This window comes from Miscanthus floridulus, chromosome 12 (assembly GCF_019320115.1).
Source record: "Miscanthus floridulus cultivar M001 chromosome 12, ASM1932011v1, whole genome shotgun sequence".
Classification (NCBI taxonomy): domain Eukaryota; kingdom Viridiplantae; phylum Streptophyta; class Magnoliopsida; order Poales; family Poaceae; genus Miscanthus; species Miscanthus floridulus.
In genome coordinates this window covers 76,525,124-76,550,373 of record NC_089591.1, presented here as the reverse complement: position 1 = coordinate 76,550,373, position 25,250 = coordinate 76,525,124, and the positions used below count along the sequence as shown (strand labels likewise).

At 46.4% G+C, this 25,250-nt stretch overlaps 3 protein-coding genes and 1 long non-coding RNA gene across 8 annotated transcripts; all 4 read right to left on the bottom strand.

Moving 5' to 3' along the window:
- Nucleotides 1–4,557: 4,557 nt before the first annotated feature.
- LOC136498489 (uncharacterized) lies at nucleotides 4,558–5,524 on the bottom strand. Its single transcript, XM_066494412.1, has one exon. It carries the CDS (start codon nucleotides 5,514–5,516, stop codon nucleotides 4,815–4,817), a length of 702 nt encoding a protein of 233 aa, XP_066350509.1. The 5' UTR covers nucleotides 5,517–5,524; the 3' UTR covers nucleotides 4,558–4,814.
- Nucleotides 5,525–7,748: 2,224 nt separating this feature from the next.
- Nucleotides 7,749–10,452, bottom strand: LOC136498138 (uncharacterized). Of its 2 annotated transcripts, none has more exons than XM_066494087.1 (8): nucleotides 10,136–10,452; nucleotides 9,877–10,049; nucleotides 9,612–9,793; nucleotides 9,202–9,486; nucleotides 9,005–9,063; nucleotides 8,884–8,920; nucleotides 8,635–8,706; nucleotides 7,749–8,524 (listed from the first exon to the last, which is right to left on the bottom strand). In XM_066494087.1, exons 1-8 carry the CDS (start codon nucleotides 10,245–10,247, stop codon nucleotides 7,855–7,857), a joined length of 1,590 nt encoding a protein of 529 aa, XP_066350184.1. In that variant the 5' UTR covers nucleotides 10,248–10,452; the 3' UTR covers nucleotides 7,749–7,854. The 2 variants fall into 2 exon arrangements, with proteins under 2 accessions (XP_066350184.1, XP_066350185.1); XM_066494088.1 differs by having other exon boundaries at nucleotides 9,202–9,429.
- A 3,161-nt stretch (nucleotides 10,453–13,613) lies between these two features.
- Nucleotides 13,614–15,681, bottom strand: LOC136495199 (uncharacterized). Of its 3 annotated transcripts, none has more exons than XM_066491181.1 (5): nucleotides 15,497–15,681; nucleotides 15,348–15,394; nucleotides 15,123–15,210; nucleotides 14,329–14,384; nucleotides 13,614–14,156 (listed from the first exon to the last, which is right to left on the bottom strand). In XM_066491181.1, the coding sequence occupies exons 1-5, from the start codon at nucleotides 15,567–15,569 to the stop codon at nucleotides 13,941–13,943; spliced, it is 480 nt and encodes a 159-aa protein (XP_066347278.1). In that variant the 5' UTR covers nucleotides 15,570–15,681; the 3' UTR covers nucleotides 13,614–13,940. The 3 variants fall into 3 exon arrangements, with proteins under 3 accessions (XP_066347278.1, XP_066347277.1, XP_066347279.1); XM_066491180.1 differs by having other exon boundaries at nucleotides 15,123–15,213; nucleotides 15,348–15,391; XM_066491182.1 differs by having other exon boundaries at nucleotides 15,348–15,391.
- Nucleotides 15,682–20,094: 4,413 nt separating this feature from the next.
- LOC136498585 (uncharacterized) lies at nucleotides 20,095–21,720 on the bottom strand. Of its 2 annotated transcripts, none has more exons than XR_010769662.1 (3): nucleotides 21,356–21,720; nucleotides 20,460–21,231; nucleotides 20,095–20,372 (listed from the first exon to the last, which is right to left on the bottom strand). It is a non-coding gene; the product is annotated as an uncharacterized lncRNA (long non-coding RNA). The 2 variants fall into 2 exon arrangements; XR_010769661.1 differs by having other exon boundaries at nucleotides 21,389–21,720.
- Nucleotides 21,721–25,250: the final 3,530 nt, after the last annotated feature.

Sequence of the window (25,250 nt, the reverse complement as noted above, 5' to 3'; positions counted from 1 at the left end):
CGCCTACCCAAGGTAAGCCCCGGTGCATAGCCCTTATTTTGAATAATCACTGGATATATATGTATGTGATGTGCATTTATGTTATAGGCTTATTGTTGAAACTACATGCATAGATATACCTACCTATGAGTCCTACTAGCTTAGGTCGAGTAACTGCTATGCTTAGTTTTTTTGATAGCGTGAGTAACCTACCGTTACTCACTCTCATGATAAAATGGTGAAAGGAAATAGAGACCGGGCAGGGATATGGTATGTGTATTGGTGGGTGTAAGAGGTTGTGTTCTATGGCTAACGGGGCATAGCTTTGTTACACTATTTTCCCTGTCCGTGTCGGTTAAGGACCGGCCGTTGCATTGGATTCTAGTCAGGTCACAAACTTATTATCCTGAGTATATACTTGCTTATGGGAGTGGAAATGCTCATTGCTCTCTTGTCGTGGGTTTTGGCTCTTTTCGGACCGATTGATTGGAGGCGAGGATGGTGGAGGTCTAAGCACCACACTGAGTCTGAGACTCAGGTATGGGGGCTTAGAGTCCATGTTTGGACGGGGACCTAGACCCCTTGACAGGAGAGTGGTGGGTTGGTCCTATTGTGCCTGGGGTACAAGCAGGGCGTGTGTTTTGGGGTACCCAGCTGGGCTACATTGGTTCACGAATCGCCGTGTAATATGGTACAACTTGTCTACAATTTAGCACCGTAGTAAGAACTAGAAGATGAAAGAGAATGAATGGATCTGATTGCTCAACTCTTGCTTGAAAGTAGAACAGGTGCTTACCTAGAATGGTTAGCTAATGAATTAATCATGACTGCTAATAAAATACATGCATAAGGATTCACTACTAGTAATGTTTTTTTGCAAAAAGGAAACCCCACAAACCATAAAGCTTATCATATACTTTGGAGTCGAAAAATTATTCCCACTAGTCGGGTAAGTCTTGCGAGTATATTGTGTACTCAGGGTTTATTTACCCCTGTTGCAGGTGCAGCTTGAGGAATGACTGTTGTGTGGAGGATTCTTCTGGTGGGCACAGATAGATCCTTGTATCTTACCGTTAGATGTTTATTGTAATTCCGTTGTTTAAATTCTGCACTCTGAACTTGGTATTGTAATAATGTATTTCTAAGAACTCTTGTTGTATGAAATGGACTAAGTAATGTAAACTTGTTCTCATTATTGGATCCTAGAGGAAAAATATGGATGGTTTGAGTTCTCTCGTGGGGTGTGCTCGATGGAACTGTCCGATGTAGCTAGCTTTCAGGGTGCTTAGTGTCTGGTGGAAGACGAGCACCTCCGGAAGTGTGCTATTCCGGGCGGTTCTGCCACAGGGGGTAGGGTTACAGATCAGTTGTTTCTATCCTGATCGGTTTTATAAGATAGGAAGTTATAGATATTATGAGATCTGCCATATCCGAGCAGGTTTCCTAGGCCATCAAAGATCTTCACGCAGTCTTGCGAGGCACGCCGACCTGTGTCGTACCTCTCACAGCCTCATCTTGTAGGCTAGGCCTCCACCTGTGGCGTGGCCCATGCGCAGTCTTATGGGCTAGACCTCCCCTAGCGGCTCGGCCCATGTACAGCCCCACTGGTATCAGGGGTTATACCCCCACACCTTCCCCCACCGCGCCGCACCCCATTGCCTGCCGCGCCGTGCCCCATCCCCCGTGAGCGGACGGTGCTAGACGACTATGGCCGAGCAAGCAGCGGCACTAGAGTAGCAACAGTGGGGTAGCGCCGACGGGCGTGAGCCTGGGGCGTGAGCATGCACAGGAGAATCGCAAGAGGAGCGACTGGGGAGCGACGTCCCCCTGACCTGAGCTTGGTGACTACCGTAGTTCCTCACCGTGTAGGTCGTGGCCGTCGGCGACGTCGTGCTTTAAATGTTTCAGGTGTTTCAGGCTTATGGTTCATGTATTTCATCTTAATGTTGCAAAAGTATATCTGAGATGTTGTATATGTTGCAATGATAACATACACATGTTGCAAGCCTATGTTTCAAGTGTCTCAGGTGTTTTGGACGTATGTTTCAAGTGTTTTATATGGATGTTGCATATGTTGCTATGGCTATACACGTATGTTTTGAGTGTTTTCGGACTTATGTTGTAAGTGTTTCATATGGATGTTGCAAAAGTAGATCTAGATGTTGCATATGTTGCTATGGCTATACACACATGTTTCAAGTGTTTGTTCTGTTTCAGACATATGTTATAAATGTTTCATTTGGATGTTTCAAAAGTAGATCTCGGGGGAGCACATGTTGCGATTGCGTGGTGGTGGTGCTGCTGCTACGTGGGTCACCGTATGTTTCAAAAGTATACTGCATGCTGCTGCATGGGTCACCGCGCCGCCTGGTGCTACGTGCATGTGGGTGCGTGACCACGCCGCATGCTGGTGCTGCTGCTGTATGTGTGCATGCGGGCTTGGTCATCGTGGGTTACTGCATGTTTCAAAAGTATGTTTTTGTTGTCGCTGCATGGGTCACTGTGCCACCTGCTGGTGTTGCGTGCATGGCGTCGGCTTGTGCTGATGCTGCCATGTGTGCATGCAGGCGCGTGAAAGCGGAGCAGGCTCAGGTGGTCACCACGGCATGTGCGAGCGAGCCGTTTTCCCGTAGGCGCGTGACAGAGGAGGCTCGGGAGTTGCGTCTGCACACACCTTCCGTCCGGACGTCCGGACGCTAGACCTTCGATTTGGGTATTGAGTAAAAGCAACATTTATAAATATCATAGGTGCACAAGCCATTACACCTCTCTATGAGTCTAGAATCCATCTAGATTAAGGTCTAAAGAGTAAAGCAACAAAGAAGAGATAAGATACAAATACATCATACAAGCACTCGTCTTCATTGCACGCGTGGAAGTAGCCAATCTCTTGGGTCATTTGCATTGACAACTTCACCCATATCAGCATTTGCATTGGCGGCACCTTCGCTGATCTGAGGATGGTGGAATTGGTTACAGTGGTGCCTGCTCCTTCCGTCTCAAAATGAGTGTCGTTCTCGTTTTTAAGAAGTCAACCGTTTTTAACTTTAATCAAATATATACAAAAAAATATTAATATTTGTAGTACATAATTAGTATAATGAGATAGATGTCTAGCACTAGGAAATATTACTATTGATTTTCATTTTTACCTTTGAAAACGAAATTTTAAAAAACATGGAAGATGATAGAAATGCAAACTAGCTGGGCCACTCCTCGTCGACGCCAATTTCAAGGGTAGCTTTTGCGATTGTGGCAACAAAATTTGCGAGGTGGATAACATCAGTATTCAGATGTGGGATCGTCAGGGCTAGTAAATGAAGAAAAACATACTACCTTCTTCCCTAAATAACTATCGATTTTTGTTTCTGTGTCGTAAGTTTAGCTAGGTTTATAGAAAATACATACAACATTTATATATCTAAGTAAATTTATTATGAAAATAGATTGAACGATCTATCTAATAATGTTAATTTTGTACCATAAATATTAGTATTTTTATATATTTAGTTAGAGTTGTTTCTCGATGAGTGAAAACAATTACTTAGGACGGAGAGAGGAAAGAAGTGCCAGGCATCCTGTTTGGCGGTTTGCAACTCTGCATACAAACAACTTCTACGAACTTCCGAAGCACGTGCCGCTGTCTTAACAAAGGTAACTGGGTAAGTAGTACATTAGTAGTTTTTAGGTCATGTTTCAGCTTCATATTGGGAAGTGATCAGTTTCACAAACTTATTTGCCAATTTGTCAAAAAAAAAAACTTATTTGCCAATTACTTCCTGTTACATTGGACTCTTTATTTTAAGGATCCGTGACTGTATCAGTGTCAGCTTGCAGTCTGCCTGGGAAATGGAAACCATCAACACTACTGTAGCATTGAGTTTGAGTACGATGATTTCCTCACGTACTCACGTGGATCTCTTCCACGGTGGTTCAACCTGCACAAGCCAGTACATCGGGGACACACTGAGACTTTTAGGTTTTATTAACCACCTTTTTTTTACATCTGTTACTGTCACAGCTGTCCATATCTGTATTACTGTTTCTCTTAGGAACATGAATTGTTGTACGGTTGTTTGTTGGGTGCAGTAGTTTCTGGTAGTACAACACAGTACTGAATACTGATTGATGGGTGCTTCCTGGCCTGAGGGTAGCGTTCATTGGAAGTTACCGTGGACAGCGCAGGCTATCGTTCGTGATGCAGATCCCATCGCTGAAACCTTTGCAAGAACAAGAAGAGCAGATGCCGTCGTGCAAACTGATGGTGACTATGGCGTTGCAGTTATATGGTGTCGCTTGATCGGGTATACGGTACTATGTTTCTGCCATAAACTGGTAGTACGTGCGTGGTTGCTCGATCTATACCGATTAGGCAAGGCAGCACGGGTCACTGTTGGTACATGGTACGTACCAAATGCGCGCACCAAACTACTACGGTCTACGAGTAACCACGACATGGGAACTAGTGACCAACCCCAAAGGCCCAAATTGATGTTGGCATGCGAACTTGTACTACAGAAATACAGCGGCTCATCATCATGTGTTGATTGAACTCCTGGCAATGCAAATGAACAGGATATAAACTCGTTCAATTGAAAGAACAGAAGCAGGCTGCAGAGATCACCATGTTTATTACACGTCAACAACTTCGAGCCGAGAGCCCATCAGACGGCAAAACCAGACGTCCGATGGCCAGTTCCAAGCGTAGACTGTACATTGATCGACAGCAAAGCAAATACACTCACTTATCAAACATAAGGACAACCGTTATTAGCACTCTGAACACTGATCGTCGTTCCAGCAGCACTTCGACGACGTGGCAAATGGTGGCGGCGTCAGTTGGGCTTGAGGTCCTGGAACAGGCGGTCCCACCTGACCATCTCGTCGCCGTCGCCGCCCTCCACGTCGCCTACCGCGTGCACGGCCGCGGCGGCCCTTCCGCCGATGGAGGCCCTAGGCGCGGGCCCCTTGGGCTCCGACTTGGCCCGCCGCAGCGCCTTGCCGCCACGGCGCTGATGCTTGTGCTTGGAGACACCGCCGCCTCCGCACGGGCTGCGGCCGACGACGTCGGCCTGCAGCTGCTGGGTCGGGACCAGCACGAGCGCCGTGGAGCCGTCCTCGTCGCAGAGCACGAGCGAGCGCACGTACCTGGCGACGCGGCCGAGGAGGAGGCGGGCCAGCGCCGCGGGGCGGGCGCGGGCGCGGGCGCGGCTCCGGCGGTCGCGCCAGGCGAGCTTGAGGATCTCGAGGCGGTGCTTGGCGACGGAGATGCCCATGCTGCGGAGGAGCTCGTGGTCGAGGAAGGCCACGTCGTCGGCCTCCAGCTCGTTGCGCGCGAACACCAGCGCGTACTTGTACACCAGCACCGGCTCCAGCCGCGCCCCCGACAGCCACGCGTGCCAGTCCATGCCCGCACGCCGACGCGCGGCCGCCGAGCGGTTCGTTCGCTCGCTTGGCTCTGCCACGCACTGTTGCGCTGCCGGTGTGCGTGCGCGCGCGCGCGCTCTCGATCTGCAGGGGCGCAGGGCGCTGGCCATCGTGCTGGGAGCTGGAGTTTATACCAAAGTCATGGGGGGTGGGTAAACGGCCGGACGCTGGAATAATTGTACGTTTGCATGTCGCGTCTGACGGATGGACATCATGGGTGTCATCCGGACCGTCCGTTTCTCCAACCCGACGAGTGGCACGGCACGACACAGTTGGTGCCTGTGACTTTTGTCACGTACTCCACTTAGACCACGAGCTAGCTAGTGCTGCATCGTACTCCCGTCACGTTACATTTCGCCGTAGCTCCAGTGCTCCGATCCACAGCTAATATCTGTGAGCAGAGTCTGCACATTCTGAAGACACAGAGCTTTGCTACTACACCATCAGAGTCATAGAAATAGAAGTCCCGGTCGTCTGAAACCAGAACCATAGAAAGAACATCTCCCTCTGACCTTACGAACATACCGTTTCGTAGAAATGAAAAAGGCGAAGCTGTGAAGGAGACAGTTGAACAAACAGAGACAAACATGCCCTCTGAAATCTGATCTGTGGTTGGTCGAGAGGAATTCAAGCATGTGGTCAGGATCAACTTAGTCATACTGTCGGACATGTGAAGGCTACTTGCTACAGTCTCAATTATTTAGGCGTCTGTGACAAAATGAGCCGCGCACAAAAATCTTGCAACCTGCACGTGCAACAGGTACCCATGGTTGTATAGGTCAATTTCATGTTTTTGCGGTACACTGAACCCCCAAAAGGCCAACTTAGGGAACTTGACAAAATGACCTAACTAATAGAAAAAAAAAACTTTAAGGGACTACCTTGATGTGTAGTGTTGGTGTATAAACCCCATGTTCGAGTTCACTCTACTCGAATTTGGCTGAATAATTTATTCTTAGTTCAACTTAGGTTGGATCTTGTTGTTTACTCTCTCAATTCCAAATTACAGTTCACTTTAGGTCTGTGTTAAATCAAATTTCTCTAAATTTGACCCAAGTTATTATAAAAAATGTATCAACAACTATCATGCTAAATTAGTTAAATTTTACATGAATTATTGCTTGATAGTTCAGTTATTTGAAAATATAGAAGTAGTATATTTATTTTCTAAAAACTTTGGTTAAAACTAAAAATAGCTTGATTAGGATAAAATTAAGCGACTACGTCCGAGTATTTCTCTAAAATTAAGGTGCACTATAGTTTGGAACGGGGGAGTAAAATTGATCCACATGATCCGGATGACATGGACATGAGCAATGTTTTGTTTGGAGCATCATATATGGCGTTGAGGACTTTTTCTTTTTGTCTTGGGATGTTACATAGTATCAGCGAGGAAAATGATTAGGCCATTTCTAGATATCATATAACCAAATCAGGGTCCCACGTGTTCTCCATTACTTGTCCATACTCCGAGTTCACGGACTTCCCAACTCTGAACAGCCCATGTTTGTTCCTTCCGAAACGCCCCTCCCACTCATCCACCCCGTCCCGCTCGCGTCGCCTGCTCGCGAGACTGACCCCGTCCTCGCCCACGCCACGCTTGGCGAGCCGCGCTAGGTTCTTGCTAGCTCGCTTCTGGACTCGCGTCTCCCGTCACGGCCATGCTCCATCCGTTTGCCCCTGCCGAGGTCCGTGCCGTCGACGAACTCTATATCGGCGACCTCCGCGCCATTCCGTGGCTTCGAGCTCCGTGCCGGCGTCAAGCTCCGCATCGACGAGCCTCCATTCGTCCAAGGAGCAAGCATATGCTGCGCTGAAAGCGCACGTTGCAATAGTATGTTTCAGATGTTTTCAAGGTACGTTGTAAGTGTTGTATATCGATGTTGCAGATGTTTTCAAATGTTTTTCAGACGTTTTCGCAAGTGTTTCGGATGCTTGTTTTAAGTATTTCATGTTTTTTTTATGTTGTAACTGTTGCATCTGGATGTTTAAAAGTAGATCGTGTGTTGCACATGGGATGGGCGTGGAAAGCGGCCGACGGCGCGGATGACGTCCGGACAGCGTGGGCGACATCAGGGCGGTGCAGGACCAATACTGGTGCGCTCCCTCGCGAGCCCAACGTGCTAAGCGCTCGTTCGCTCCCTGTGCCAGCAACCTCCGCATGCTAGCCCCCGGATCGGATCTCTAAGCGCTCGCGTCGTTCTTCCCCGTGCGTCTATGACAATCGACAACCAACAAACACAGATAGCCATGATACCAGTCGCAGAATTAACCAAGAAAGCAACCACACCACATGCGTCATTGTGGTTTTCACTTTCAGATGCACAATACCATACTGTGCATAGCTGAATCGGATGCACGAGGCTTCATGTACAAAGCAGCCGTGGTTGTCAGTACAGAACAGCTCAAGCTCAAACGTGGCACCGGCACGCCATACAAAGGTCTCAGTCACAAGTGCCTGCACATGGCGCGCCGCCGCCGGTGCCGTGTGTGCACAATCCAAAAGACGACGGACAGCATGACGCCGGCGGAGACGACGACGAGGCCGATGTAGACGTCCCGGCTGTACTGCTCGAGCCCGGGGCAGTTGTTGTTGCTGATGGACGAGAACGTCTCCCGCACAAAGGAGCAGTCCTGCAGCTGCACCAGGAACGGGCTGAACTCGTACAGCCCCTTGCTGACGCTCGTCGCCGCCGTCATCTGGCCGTACGCCGCGGGCGTGACGCGCCCCGGTGTGACGCACACCTCCGACCCCGGCGGCCCCATGGTCTGGCACTCGAACCGCTTCCACTCCCGCGCCGCGCTGTCGAAGTCGACCTCGCCGGGCGCGCAGCGGCGGGGGCTCATGTCCGGGTTGAACGGGTTGCAGAGCACGGGCATGAGCGGGCCCGACTGGTTGAAGTAGAGCGGGCGGAGACCCAGCGGGAAGTCCCGGTTGGAGACGTTGACGACGACGTTGTTCACCAGCGCCACCAGCTGCGCCGTCACCTCCTGGCTCCGGTACAGCGACTCGTTCGCCGTCGCCACGTCCACGCAGGGGAGGATGTCGTCCAGCGCCGTGTGCGCCTGTGGGTGGGCCACCCAATCGCCCATCGCCACGCACGTGTCCGCCACCACGCTGCCACGCACCGAACGGCCCCGTTCTGTCAGTGCCTGAACGATGCCTGCTGCAATATACTAGTACTGCATTTGCATTGCATGCCCAGAATTTCAGAGAACAAAGCTTACTTGTGCAAGAGGAGGAAAAGACCAGAACTGACGATGGTAATGGTGAGAAGGATCCATGCAGCGATCACCAGTCTGCAGAGGTATGAAAAGGATGAGAAATTGACATGAACAATGGTGACATGACTGGTATGCCTCAGACGAATGTCATGGAGATTTTCACTAAACATGTTTAGATGTTAACTAGTCAGCTATATGCTTAAGTGCAATTCCTTATCTGAAATAAAATGAATGGTACTACACAATACTTACAGGGAGACAAGAAACCGCAACCCCATTATGGAGAACACTGCCAAAAAAAAAGTTCAGAAACGAGAGGGCTACGGACTCCTGTAGCTGAAAACAGAATCATGTCAGAGAGGTTAATGCTTACGGAATCCGAGTGCTGAAAGGCCAGCCATAACAGCTGCAACAGCCATCAATTCGTGCTCCCTAAAATCAGCAAAATGAAAGGACATGTGGTTATTAGAAACGCCCCAATCTGTTGATCTTGCTGAGGCCAGGAAAAATTCAGAGCAAAATAAAATGCGCTGCAATGCAAATCGTGTTAAGCCCGCCATCCATACGCACATATGGTTCAGCACTCTCTTGATCTTCCTGGAGTTCTCCTGCATCCGAGTGGAGAAGATGTTCGCGGAAGAGTTGAGCTTCTCCTCGACGATATCGATCTTCTGCTGGACATCAGCTGGGAGGAAGATCTGGTCGATCGTGATGTTCTTCGCCGCCGCCAAGCTGCCGGCGAAGTTCCTCAGGTGGTCCACCGTCAGGTTGCCCTGCCCGAAGACGTAGTTGACGGTCCTGATGGTGCTCCCGTGGAATAGATCGCCGCAGCCGTGCAAGATCAGACATCCACCGCTGGTGGAATCGGCAGTTTTTGGAAGGGAAACGAGCAGGATCGTCAGCTCATACACGCACGATCTTTCTTTTCATTCATGGCGACATTTGAAGGAAACATGCGTGGTTGAAGAAGGAGCAGTCACATTGTGGCCATGGTGAGGACGATGAGAAGCACCAGGGAGCTAAAGTAGCACCCCGGCGAGTAGGCGTTGCTCTTGCTCCGGCAGAAGCAACAGCAGCAGGAGATGACGAGCAGCACGACGCCGAAGCCGACGAACCACAGCACGGCGATGAGGAAGAGGGGCACTGCGGTGTACGCCACGGACTGCATGCACAGGAAGCGCGGGGGGTGATGAGCGAGAGAGAGGAAGAAGACGAGAGGAATGGATGTGATGTGATGTGCTGTACAGCCCAGTAGTGCTCGTCGCTAATGTTCCAGCCGCCGCTGTACGCGGTGAGGTTGGCGAAGGGGTCGCTCCGGTGTGTCCTCGCCGCAGCCAGGACGAGGGAGTTGTTCGCCCGAGGCGCAGCGTCGGCGAGCGACCTCCTCCATAGCGCCATTATTCCCCTCCCTTGGCCATCTGCTCGAATTCATGGCGCGCAAAGTTACACGAGTTGATGAGGGGAACCAGAGGAAGGCATGAGCACGGAGCACACGGTGGCGCACCTGACAGAGCACGCCTAGCCTGGAACGAGCCGTGCGCGACGGAGGCGCCGGCGAGGAGCAGGAGCAGGAGGAGAGGCGCGACGCCGGCGGACGAGGAGGAGGCCGGCGCCATCGGACGACGGAATGCCGGCCGTCTCGCCGCCCTGGCGTGTGAAATCAGCTGGCCCCGACGACCCGACGACGCCCTCGGGGTGGGTGGGAATTCTCAGGGGGGTCCGACTGGTCGATCGAGACCGGATTGCCGAATGCTGCTCCTCTTGCGCACTCCCATCTGAGATGGGAGTGCGGTGGTGGCGAGGGCCGGACGGAGACGGAGGGTACCGACCTGCTGGCTGCTGCCGCGCCTCCAAAACAGCCATGCCAGAAATAGCAACAGGAAACACGATTCAGCGATACGGGGGCACCTCCAAAAAATAGCAGCGATCAATTCGGCTGCGCGTGCATTGCATTTGCATCTCGAGGCTTGCTCGGCCCAGTCATTCGATCCATTGGGCCCAATCTAGATCACAGGGAGTATGGCCCATGTTTGTTCTCAACAATGGGCCGAGACCTATAAAAAAAAGATCTAGGCCGGGCCGTCCAGTGAATCAATTTTTGGTTCTCTGCCTATACTCTAGTTGTCTTTGATTTGACTTTGGCCAACAGAAAAAAAGCTTCCCATCCAAACTACTCCCTCGGTCTCTGCTTCTGGAGAGTCAAAATTTTATATTTAACTAAGTAAATACAAAATATATTAACATGTATATTATCGAATACTCTCTCCGTTCCAAAAATAAGTACACATCTTGCATCTCGAAAAGTCAAACAATCTCAATAGCTAAATATATATGAAAAGGAAAAAGTCCACGTAACCCCCTCAACTATTCAGGGTAGTCTACTTCACCCCCCAAACTAGATAAAGCATAGATTTAACAAGCATAAACCTAAGTAAATCTATAATTAAGTTATACATGATCCAATGAGTATGAAATTTTTACTACAGTTCAAGCATACAATAATTAGACCACCATAAAAATTTTACCACAATTGGACCATAGAAGCTGCAGTTATGAATTATTCCAATTAATTACAGAAAAGCATAGATCTAAATCTACAGCAAAAACTTTGTACTAACGAATGCCATATTATATGTTCACTGTGTAGTTCTACTCATGTGGAGTCCAACAAAATTGAATTTTCCATTTTATGATTTTTCTGTGATTTACTATGATTTTTTTAAAGATTCAGCGAAAAAAATAAAAAAATAAAACCACCGTCACTGTAGCAAAAACCATCGTCCAAAACCGCCTTCAGGGGTTATTTGACCTGATTTGGAAAGATCAGGTGGTAAAAAATATGGTTTTATAGTTTGGGGGTGTAGTAGTCCACCCTGAATAGTTAAAGGAGTTACGTAGAGTTTTTCGTATATGAAATGTACTAAGGTTATGATATCAAATAAAATTTATTAAATTAATCATGCCATATATTTTTATAACAAAGCTATTTAGATATACAAATGTCAATATACTATTTTCTAAAAATAAAATCAAACTCGAGATTGTTTGACTCTTCGAGACGCGAGATGTGCACTTATTTAGGACGGAGCGAGTAAGTATTATTAGATTACTTAAAAAATAAATTTCCATAGTAATAAATCTATTTAAGGACTTAAATTTCTATAAATTTAGTCATTTTTTAAAAAAAAAATTGGTTCAATTATAAATTGCACTCCTTTGGTCCGCGGTTTAGTACTGAAAAATATAACAGCATCATTCAACTCTGAATTTTTTTCTACCCATTCCTGCTCTGAGGCGCTCTGTGCGTCCCCCGCTGCAATCCAGCATAATATTGTAATAGTATATTCAAGGAGGCAGTTTGGTTTCCCAGTTTGTCCCGAGTATTTTATACTTTCAATAAACGAAAAAACAAAAACAACAGGAGGTTCTCAAGTCTTCTGTGATCTCTGATCGAGCAAGATAGGATATGTATGTACTCGAGCAGCAGGATGGGCGCGCGCTGAAGGAAACCTATCCATCCTTCTTGTTCCGCGATGCCCGGCCCGCCGCTGCGACTTGTTTATCTCTCTCTCTCACTAGCTTCGCTTCCGATCCATCCGAACGGCGCAGTCAGGGCAGCGGGGCAGGCAATCATCCAACATCGTCAGGTGGTTGTCAGCGTACAGCCATACAAAAACGCGAGCACAGACTACAGTAAAAGCACTAAACAAAGGCACCCCCGTCAGAGCTGAATTTACGCGCGTTCCGTGTTCCGGCCGGCCGGCCGGCCGGTGCTTCCACTACTCTGCATGACTGCCCCTGGTCTGGTGACCACTGTAGATACACGTCCCAAAGCACGCATCATGCATGCATGCGTACATGTGCCGCAGAGGATCGGAGTCAAGATCGACTGAAGACCCGATCGTCGAAAGCTGTAGCGGGACGTCAGTAACAGCCTCTGGTCGTCGTTACAGTGGTAACAGTCACGCAGCATCCCATTGCCCGTCCACCAATATCATCATCATGCTCTGTGCCCGCATGTGTGCCGTGCCGTGGCGCATGCAGTGTTTTTCTACGGGCCGGCCTTATTGCGCGGTGGCGTAGCGTACGCGAGCATGGCGGTCGACGGACAGAGACAGGCTAGCAACGCCGTGCCGTCACGTAATATGGTGGCTTCCGGAGCACGTACGTGCGTGATCGTCAAAGTGCGCACGAGCAACGAGCGGCGACCGGAGAATTCCCCGTGGGCCGTGGGCACCGCGCGGCTGTCCCGCCCGGGCTGCCGCCCCGCTCGCGGGCCGCATCGCCATCGCAGGAGTGGGCGCGCGCGGCGCAACCGCATCAGACGCGCGCGCGCACGTACGTCCCTGCCGGTGCCCCCCAGCCGCCCGGCCGGAAAGCGACACGGCTCGGCGGGCGCGCGACAGGAACGCGCCGTGCCGGCCCCCACTGTTAACCCAGCAACGCACGCACGTATGGGGACGGGGGCTCCGCGCGCCGGCACTGCACGCCGCTACGGCTTAACCCACCACCCGGCCGCCTAATTAATCGAGCGCGCACAGCCGCATGTGGCAGATCGTTCCCTGTCGATGGCCGGCCGGCCGCCGCACCAACCCGTCCCCTGGTCTGATTGGAAGCTTTGGCTACTGACAAAGTAGTACTAATGAGTACATTATTACAAGTCGATGGGTCATGATGAGTACGTACAGCATAGTAGCGCGGTCAAAACTAGAGCACGGTACGTCGTCGGTCCGCGGGGGACTCGAGATGAAAAACGCCAACGTTGTTTAGATTGTAAGTTTTTTCACTCTCTCTCCATCACATCAAATCTTTGGACACATGTATGGAGTATTAAATATAGATAAAAAAAATAACTAACTACATGGTTTAATTATAAACTACGAGACGAATCTTTTAAACCTAGTTAGGCTATGATTGAACAATAATTATCAAATACAAATGAAAATGCTACAGTATCAAATACTGATTCCTAACTAAAATCTAAACAAGGGCCAAGCAAGCTTTTGTACTAGTATCGTCGTCACAAAAGGCGCAGCATTTCCTGCGATGCTGTCCAGTATCGATGGGTCACACTAGACTGTACGCGCGCTATTCTATTCAGGATCAGCAGGACTGACCGGCGGACCGGGTCGATCGAGCACTCGCTAGCTACTACAGCTAGCAGCTAATCTAATGAACAAACAAACAAAGCTAATAGGCCAGTCTCAAGCACCACTAGCTACATAGGCCTGTGTAGCTAGCACTTGTGCTGCGTGCACCACTCACGTGCTGCTGGTGATCTTCGATTCGTAGCCCACCAAGCCCGGCGTTCAGTTGTGGATGGGAGGCTTTCGCGTGGCGGGCGAGTAGTCCATGCCGGCGATGTCCATGATGTCCGGGTACGTCTGCCGCGCCGCCACGCCCGGCGGGGCCGGGGAAGAAGAAGCCGCGGACGACGTCGCCTCCGCCGCTTCGTGACGGCGCCCTTGCTGCGTGTCGGCCTTGATGTCCACCGCCGTGTGGTGATCATTTCCCGTCGAATTGCTCTGTACGTACATAAGTAGATCGAGATCCAAGAAGTGGGTATAAAACATGAGTGGGAGCGCCATGCATGAGAAGCAGAACATGCATGTGTGCATGCATGGCATGACACTGTGAGAATGTTCAGATGGTGGCTGAAAGTTAGCTAGACTGAAAACACTGAAAACGCACACTGACCTGCTGCTTCGCTTCCGCTGCTGCTTCAGCGTGCGCCAGTGCCTTTTTCACCTTTCCTGCAACATCAAAGGTTACAAATAAACCACCTGTTACATTAAAAAGTTGTTGTACTGGTGCGGAAGGTAAAAAAGATGCCAAAAGCTTGCCTAGCGTATATTCTATGCCCCAACTTGATGCAATTGACTACTGCACGGGACCAAAGGGTTGTGTGTAAAATGTTACTGTACTAATGCCTAGCCATAGCCGTAGCCGTCGACTGACATGCTGAATTTCCTATTTCTTGCTAGTACCGTTACGTGCTGTCCAGAGAGTAGAACCGTGGGTTGGTCTCGCACGTGAATAAATGCAAGCATCCACAGAGAGAATATATATGAAGAAAAGTTCGAGCAGGAAAGACCAAAGCTGTGTGCAGAGCTAAAATGTGCTTAAATCAACTAGATTACAAGTACTCATACATAACAGAAATATTGACCTTTCCATTAAAAAAACAGAGATATTGACCTGGTGCGGAACAGAACAATGCTACAACTAGCTAGCTAGCTTCTCCCTTTACATTCTCCAGGCCAAGATGGTGAAGAAGCATGGAGAGAGAAGAACGACTACGGGTAGCTAGGCTAAGAAAAAGGGTAGAGGTAGAAATGGTTTGCTCGAACAGCTTGATCAGTGGTGATTAGGCTCATGGCCACTTGGCCCATAGTAATCCTCATGGAACCTCGGCGCCGCATGCGCGCTGATCATCACTTCGCTATCCCTGGCAACAACAGGAGGAGTAGGGGTCATCTGCTTCGTTGTACCTGAGCAACGCCCATCCGGAGTGCAGTGCTTCTTCACCGGGTCGCCAGCAATGGATGCTTCGGCATCGCCGGTCTTGGGGTCGGCCATCTTCTGGTTGTCACGGAGAGAAGACAGCAAAATAAGCAAAACTGCAAATCTAGTCTAATTTCATACTGTAGGATCGGAAGAAGTGCTTCGATCAAAGTAGCTCGTGTATGGTATATGTATTTGTATACTGAACTGACCTTGCTATTGATTGCTTCATGCAACTGCCTGTCCAGCCTGATTCCTGCTTAGAGAAATAGAGAGGAATATGCATGGTCATATCAGTCCAGGACGGATACACCTCACAAAGGGAGCACTAATGGAGGAGATGGCCATGCATGAAGCATACCATGTGCTCTTGTAGCCAGAAGCAGCAGCATCAGAAGAGCAGCAAAGGCGATAGCAGGAGTCCTCATCTTCATCTCCTCCTGTGCTGTGCTGTGCTGATCCAAAAACAAATCGATCGAAGAACCAGATGCGGTGGTTTGTCCTGCTGCTGAATGTGAAGTAGCTAGATCGAGCAGTAGGATGGAATGGGAGCAAGCGGCAAGGCTGAGGCCAAGTGACCTCAGGCGCCTGTATATATATACACCGGCACTGGTCTCCCCCGGCCTTGCCCACTGCAGTGATGGAGCACTGACATGTCAAACTCTCCCCAACTAAGGGCAGCTTAAAAAACAATTAGGAAGGCTGGATCGAAGGCAATTCTTTAATCCAGCGATGTACCGTGGTTGTATCTTGAGTTTTGGTTGGGCTATCACTTTTTAAGGAAGGATGTTCCCTCCAAATTAGAACTTGGTGCTAGTTTAATTTATATATCTCACTTTGCTTGTCGTGACGCAGTTATAAAACTACTCCTACAATGGAGCACGCAGTAGGTATGCTGCCCCTGATTACTGTTACAAACTCGCCTGCAAGAGCTGAGTCTTTGCAGGTTTCTGACATGCTTGTGACCACTGCTCAGAAATCCAAACTCCCCTGGGTTTTCTGATTTCTGAATCTTAGCAGAAGGCGAGGTGGGATGGTCCCTGATGCTTGCAAGTATGGTTGGATTCAGATATGTTACCGTAACTGATTCAGAAGTAGTAGGTGGACTGCAAGTTTTTGACTTTTGGATGGATACTCTCTTCATAGGAATAATAAAACCAACGGCAATCTTGAGGAAGGTACTGTTGACTTCAACTCTACATGACTACGTTCTCTGATGTAAGCTCAGATGGAACAATTTTTTAGTTAACTCTGATATATAGCCAGAGATTGCAGCTAGCTAGTGAAATTTGCAAACCATTTCTGGTCCTACATATTGACAATCATCAGAGGTGCTAGAACAATACTGCCATGAAATAATTGAACGAAACTAAGTACAGTTCTTTTCAGCCAAAAGTAAAGCCAGGTTTTAGGGGAACTAGTTAACCTGCTCCAATCATGCAAATTAAAAAAATGACCGGCAGGGGTTAAGACCTCACCCCGGCCATTGTTACGATACAGAAGACCTTCTCACACGTGTCGAGAAAAACCTTCGAACCCCTGTCTCACCCTAATAAGGGGCACCGTTGCTCTATGAGAACCAGACTAGGCCTTTTGACCTATGCTTTGGCCATGGGACAGACGGGTGATTTTTTTTACCCTCAATCTGAAATTCGCTCCCACGGAGAATCGAACCAAGGACAACGCTCTAACCGTCTCAGCGAGAGGCCTTTCGCCAACCATGCAGATTACTTAGCACAACTATTTTTGTTTGTTAAATCAGATGAGTTACATAAATCATCCACCTAGTTTACTTTACTTCCTAGTAGTGCTACCTCTGTAAAAAAATACAATTTTAGATTTTTTTCTTGGTTAAAGCGCCTAAAATTTAACCTAAACTATATAGGTAAAAATACTAATGTTTATGACGTCAAATAAGTATACTATGAAAATATATCGTATGACAAATCTAATCATACTTATTTGATATCATAAATGTTAATATTTTCTATATATAGTTAGTTAAATTAAAACACTTTAAACTTGGTTCTGTGCTAGAATTACATTTGTATCCTTGTTTTTAGTAGACAATAGTTTCACGGATCAAAATCGATCTTTGCCCGTAGATTTCTTACTATAGTAATCTATAAAAACAATATCATAGCAAGAAAAATGCATTTAAATACGAATCCAACAACCATAGTCTATACTATGTCACTGGACTAAATTGGTCGGAACGTGATTGTTTAAAGTCAATTTTTTTGTCACTAAAAACGAACGGAGGGAGTAGCACCCTTAAGGATGATATTTTTAATGGTGATACAGTATGTAGGAACTGCAATAACGACAGACATTGTTGTGGTGGTGGTATCGTACGTGCGCACGATGCGCGGGCTAACAAAAAGAATGTGAAGGGAGTGTACGTTAGTTTGAACAAATTTCGTTCCCAAGGCAAAGCTCCCGAGTCCCAACCGAGTCAATGCCGCTCATACAGCAATTCAGCAAACATGCCATGTACCACCTGATCTCTCGGCTCTCCTTCGGACCGGCACATCGCCCTGTCTCTTGCCATGGACATGCAGCATTATATTATTATTATTACTCGACATGACCTACGCTAAACCCATTAAAAACTAGTTAAGCCCTACCGTACCTCAACAGCAGCACGCACGCACTAGAATAATGCACGGCATTAGATACACACAAGATCCTCTGGTGACTGGAAAGGACTCAAATACTATTCTTTTGAGAAGGTCAAATATAATTATCCGGCCCATGTCAGTTGGAGTGTTAGTTTGCAGAGTAAGAGTACTCTAGTTTAGTTTAACTAAAAGGCTCCACCTCGCCGATGTCTATCACCGTTCAGGAGGAGGAGGTGCTTCCGTGGTGGCTGCGCAGCAGGAAGCGGTTTGATAAGCATGTGCGGAAGGGTTTCGATTCCCTCTTCTTCCTCGTCGGCTGGACTCTTTGGAAAGAGAGGAACGCCAGGACTTTTAACGGCACTGCCGCTTCGTTCACCAGAGGACTTCTTAGCTCGCAAGATTCTGGAGGAGGCCAATGACTGGTCTTTAGCGGGCTTCAAACACCTGATGTCGATGCTTGCGTTGCTGTAGGATGCTAGCCCCTTGTCGCATTTTCGTGCAAATGTAAATCACGACCACGTGCTGCCGTAGGGCTGTTGAGCCTCAGTAATGTCAGGATTACTGCTGCTTATATTTGTAATTTGAGTTTGAACAATCTCCTCCCGCTTAATGAATCCCGTGCGATGCACGTTCGAGAAAAAAAATTTAACTAAAAGGATTCCCCTAGCTGAAAGTAAGCTTGAAAAAACTACTAAACGAGATCAGGTTTGTATGATGAGGACTTGAAGAGCATAGTAGACTAGTAAAGCAAGCAATCATGCATGCATGTGTGGTAAAAGTTGGTGTGTAAAAAGAACCGGTGTGGATGCGGTGCAGATGTTGGAAGGAGAGTGGAGTAGAAGTGGAGGCCCGGGTACGTAACTGGGAGGAAGCAGTACTAGTACAGTGTGGCCTTGGCCTCTGGCCTGGCCTGGTGGGCGTGGGAGTTTGGGCACGTTGGAACTTGGCCACCGTACCAGGAGCACTGGGGCATGCATTTTTACTACTACAGTGGGAGTGTACTAGGCGTACCGTAGGCTCTTCAATTCAAAGCTGAAAGCTGTGTGGATCAGGGCTCAGGAGGTGTGTGTGGTGTCACTGCTCTGAGCCTCTGGCTGATGAGTCCAGGTGGGAAGAGATCCGATGCATCAGCCATCCCGACGGCGCCTTTGACCAGATGCTGTTCAAAGCCCGGGCACCGGGCACGCACGCCGCGCGCGCGTGACAGGTTACGTTACGCGCCGCGCCCTCCTGTGGACGTACAGTACAGTGCTAGGCTACTTGGCTACCTGCCTAAACATTCCTTCAAATTACTATGCCTGTTGTGTTGTGTCTCCTGAACGTGCGGCTGAACTTTAGTACATCTCATGGTCCGAAACAGGGGTGAGCCTAGCTTAAAAGCTGCACGCCAAACATATTGCGAATTCGATCGACGACATATGCTGTGCACCTGAGAAATACCACGGTTGTGCACGGTAGCCGTGCGTCGTACGTGTACGTACGCCCTTGAGGCTTCAATAATTTGCCTTGCCTGTTGTCAACAACAACCAAAAAAAAAAATGCCTTGCCGGCCGGGCGGGCCAGCGGCATACGATTGACACCGGCCGAGCATTGCTGGTTGGCATTAACGTAATACTATATAACAACGGTGTGTCATGTGTGTTTGGATCCAGTACCACTACCACTACCACTACCACCGATCAGATGCATGCAGATGCAAATGGTCAAAATAGGCCCTGTACGTACGTCCCTGTCGTCCGCACGACGAAGAGACGATGATCACGGCAAATGCTGGCCGCTAACCTCAAAGCAGGCCGTCCAGTCCCTGTCTGCAGTCCACGGACGGACGGTCGATCGGGCAACGCGGCGCACGACGCAAAAAGGAAGGCCCCTTTTTTCTCTTCTCATGGAGTCATGGGGCAAGGGCCGACCGACAGAGGGGCGCTTTGCACTGTGCCACTTGGTGGCTCAAGACGACCCCGGCGCGTACGACGCGGCCGGGCGGTCGGCGATCGTGCCAGTAGCCCCGCAACGACTCGCGCGCTCGCGGTTTTTTATGCGCGCCGGATCGATTGGACGTCTGACAGATACAGATGATCGGCTCGTGGGGCATGCGGGCTAGTACGGTACTCCCTCTGTTCGGGAAAGAGGAAGCAATTCTAGCTTCCAACTCAATAGGGTTGAACGACTACGTGTGTACCTCTAGTGGTGTTGACAGTAAAAAAGCCTGTAGCCTATCATGAGGAGTGCAGACGGACAGGGAGATAACAATATGTGTACATAATCACGCTAACAAGTGGGCAGCTCATTTCTTTTACAGTAGGTACAAATTCTCTGCAGCGCCATTTCATCTGGAGCCATTTCAGTTGGTGCCATTTTCAAGTGGCTGAAAGCAAAGATTACAAATTTTAGATGCCGACATTTACTCCTTCCTTGGCTTATAAAAGCATGGCGATGTCTGTCTCACCATCTTTCTTCACCCCCTTTCCTTAGAACCCATGGCTTTAGATTTGAACAATCCACCACCTGACGAGGGAGAGACCTTACCAGACCTCAACGAGCAGCAGCTTGAAGATGAGGATGATCTATTCCAGATCCATGATGCACATCAAGATGATCTTGTTGGAGTTGAGATTACTGGAGTGCAAAACTAAATAATCAGCCCAGGTACTTGTCTCTTCACTTATCTAAGTTATTGGAGTACTCCAACCTCACAAAACTCACCTGCTCTTGATGAACACCACCTACCAGATGGGGGAGGAGAAGCCATACCAGACCTTAATATGCAGCCTGCACATGATGAAGAGCCTTTCCATGTTTTTGTTGGAGATGATGACATAGCTACAGGGGACGAAGGTGCTAGTGCAGATGGAAATGACAACTTTGATGTTTATGGTGATCTTTTTGATCTCAACTTACATGCTTCCTATCAACCAGATCTAGACCATTGTAAGTGTTTTTGTCTGTATGTATTTTCTTCAATAGTTTGCCTACATGCTTTTTTATTAGTGCTTAATAGAAAATACAATGGCTTACAAGTTAAGATCCTTTCTGAGCCATTGGTTACATACATGCATGCTCAGGAATAAATTCAATGTAGAGTTACTTAATCGAAGGACTATATGACATTGTATTGAAAGCTATAGCACATAATCAGATTGGACTAGACATAATTTATCTACTGTAACAAATAGCTGGCTATAGACATTTAGTTGCAGAGTTCTCATAAGGCTAATACCTGGCTAAAACAGGCTAAAATGAATGTGGGTACAAATAGTGGTGTAGTGCCTAAAACAGCTATAGCTGGCTATAGCGGCAGCTATTGCCAGAGATTTGTTACTTTGAATTTATCTCATATTCAAGGTTTATTTGTTGATGAATTAGTGGGTCAATATGGTACCATGTCCAATAGAGACTTTAGGATGAAGAATTACGTACACAGAACCTCCAACCAGTGCCCACACTGCATGTAGTACCATGTCCAGTAGAGAAGTTCCTGCAAAATATACGAATAATGTACATTTAGCTATTAGTTGTTAATAATTTTCACATTCCACAAATGTAGATTACAATGATTAAAAACAAGTTAAACTAAGCCATCAAACAATAAATGGATGTACATTTGTTTAGTTCCAGATGAACACAATCAGCACCTATATTTTTTTTGTAGTTAATGATGACTATATCCCAACCATGGAGGAAATGCATGAGTACGGGTGCGAAAAGGGCGGCATCGAGATCCAGCCATTCCCATTGACGCGCGAGGCCTAAGGATGGAGAAGGGGAAGTGGGAGATGGAACAGAAGATGGAGGAGGCGGTGCGGTCAAGCGAGCTAAGGGAGATGCAGCGGAAGATTGTTTCGACGGCGGCTTCGTGGTTTCGCGGGTCTGGCTGGCGTGCGTCGTCGGGCAGCGCTGCGGCAAGTAGGCTCACGCGTGCTCAGCTTTCGGACCGCGAAGGGCTTGGCGGCAACAGGCGCTTTGTTCTCGCAATCTCCGACGCAGGGAGAGACACTGCGTGGCAACGAAGGTTAGATGGTGGGAGCGTGGCTCCGACGCTGGCGAGCGGCAGCAGCAGAAGGGAGGCGCGCGGCTGGCCCTGGCACGGCACACAGGCAGCGAGAGAGCATGAGACTCGGACCGGTTGCGCTGGTACGAGAGGAGGCGCGGTCAATGGAGTTGCAGGCGGTGGAGGAGAGTCAGAGTGGATGAGGATGACATGCGAGCTGTAATGTGTGGTGACGAGGAAAGTGCTAAGGAAGGAGATTTTTTTTAAGGGCAAGGAAGGATATTTTTTGGATGGTGGGATCAAGAGACACAAACGACAGCTACTCGGGTCATATTCATATACCTGTCACCCCCTCTGTTTGTATTCTTTCACAGACAACGCTCTCACCCTCCGTTTGTAATCTTTATCGGACGGAGGGAGCAGTACCTAGCTGCACTGCACTGCAACCACCCGCGGGCCGCGGCCAACTCCCCTTCCCCCGTCGCTAGGCTACCAGCATTATTATCCGTTCCTCCGCTGCCGAGTAAGGCCAAATAAGCAACAAAGGTCAAGGTCAAAGAACCGACCGTGTTCACATTATTCTGTTATAGATATATCTTTTTGGTAAAAAAAAAGGAAATCCTTTTGTACAAAGTCATTTTTTTCTGAATCCAAGTTTATATAAAAAATAATAATACTTACAACATTGGACTAGCACATTGGTAAATGCATTATGCAATATACTCCCTCCTTCCTAAAAAGAATGGTATAAACCACAAATATTTGTCTAGGTTCATATCTAAAATTGCATTTTTTTTAGAATTACACGATACAACGTAGACGTCCATAACACGCACGCACATTCACCCCTACGAACACACATACGCAAACCCTACCCCTATAAGCACACCACAGGCGCCTCGCTGTCGACAGGGACGTCGCCTACCACTGAAAACATAGTGCCGTTAAATTCTGGAATAAATTTAGGAAAATGCGAACACCCATACCAAGTCAAGAACTTAAACTGGGTGGGTAGGTTTCATCCCAAGGAACCTAACCGGCTGATCTATGATTAGTTCGCAAAATTGGATTCTTATCGGTTTAGGGAGTATATACATTTCATAATTTGTGTGGTAGACGCTTATACTATTTTATGTAGACTTGCACTTACGATGTATAGTTTGACTTAAGAAAAAACTCATTATTATATTTCTAGACGGATGTAGGTATGTGGCGGGTCTTTTAGGCCTCCATATGTGTAAGCTGTGTACTCAGTCATCTAATATTCGACGTTTTTCCTACACATAAATTAATTGACACCCCTCTATTCCAAATTATAAGTCACTTTGACTTTTTTGATATATCGGATTTGCTATATATCTAGACATGCGTTATGTCAAAACAAATTCATACGCGAGGCCTACCCACATCTTACTATTACTAATTAGAGGCCTCAACAGAGGCACCACGTTAATTCTCACGAAACGCGCTAGGAAAAAAGATAAATTCTAGAAATTCTCACAATAATCAGAAACATCTGGCATTTGATTAGATAGACTCGAATCATTATCACCGATAATAGCCATTGTATCTATTGTAATTTATTAAAAAAAATACTCACCATTGTCATTATGAAAAATACATAAAGTGACCCCCTGACTTTGCATGTAAATTACCCACATTTGTCATTATAAAAGATAATTCATAATAACCCCCTATATTTCTATATAAATTATCCACGCCTGTCATTATGAAAAATAATTGGAACTATTACCCACCATGGCCACTATTTCAACATAATTTAAAATAACCCCCTAACATTGGGCCTAAATTACTCAGCTTTGTCATTACGAAAGATAATTTAAAATAATCCTCTAACTTTATTCTAAATTATTTGCATCTATCATTATGAAAGATAATTTAAAATACCTCCTGATGATTTTATAAATTATCTACTTTTATCATTATGAAAGATAACACAAAGTAATATTCTAAGTTTGCATTCAACCTATCCATATATGTCGTTGTGGAAGATAATATAAGGAATTATCTTTATATTTGTATGTATCTTAGTCATTATAAAAATAAACAAAAAATCTTTGAAATCTACACGTAAATAGTAATGTATATATTATTACAAAGAAGTAAAGCAATATCCATGAAGTACGATACATATATATTCCTAAATTATAGACTTCTATAATCGTGAAATAAAATAACTATAATGTTATGTTCCACCATGTATATAGGATAATTATTTATTTTAACAACTTATAAAACATGGAAAAATGTTCACTTAAGAAACCACGTAGCAATAACACTTTATATTAATACTCTATGGTAATAAATTTTATAAGCCATTATTTTAAATAAGTTTATACATTTTATTGAAACATTATGTCATATCAATATTATTAATTTAGTTGTATGCACTCTATGATATATAAATAATAAGCACACATATAATCAGGTATAACAAATTCAACATGTTTAGTGTCGTGATGCAAGTCAAATTTCAACTTATGTGGAAAACAATGCTACTAGGACCTAGACTATTTTTAATAAAAAAATCAAAAAATATAAAGAATACTAGAATTTCAAATTAACACGTGAAAAGTCACAAAAAGGGTTGTATCAAGAGTTTATATATCTTAAGACTAGATTTCAACTAAATACATATCACACTAGAAAAAAGATAAGTACTAGAAATTCTAACTAGAGGTCCCCACTGGAGCTTGCATGTTAATCCTCTCTAGAATTGATAGGAAAACAAAAGATAGATTCTATAAATTCTCATAAGACTCAGAAAAATCTTACCATCAAATAGGTATACCTAATCACCATTGATAATAATAATAGCTATTGGATCTATTTTATTTTTTAAATAATTATCCGCTTCTGATATTGTGTGAAACAATATAACCTAACTCATGACTCTAATTTATATTACCTACATATGTGGTTAACAAACATGATATAAAACTACACCTAAATTTGCATTTAATAAACGACACCCTCTTATTATGATCAATAAATTGCATAACTCAAATTTCATCTCATTGTTGGAAAAATTAAATACCCCCTCAAATCTACATCTAATTATCAACATCTCCTACTACATAAAATTTGTTTAGATAATGAATAGAGTATATATATATTTCTACATTACCCGCCTCTATCAATATTAATATAGTAAGCTTTAATTAAAGTTAATATATGTGTCGTGCCAACATGCATGAGCAATAAAATACATATGTTATGTTTCATCGTATAAAAGATATTTTCTTAACAATTCATACACTAATCATACTAACAAATTATTTAAAACCATATTAGTAATCATAACATATAATTTATATAGATTGCTACTTTAGATATATTGATGTATTTTAGCTAAAATATTTGACATGCCTATATTGATAGTATAACCACAACTGCGAATATAGTTTATTGATAGAGAAATTCAATCATCTTGAGAAGTGTGGAAGCCCATTGGTGGCTACATTTTTGGCCCTTTAAGAATATTT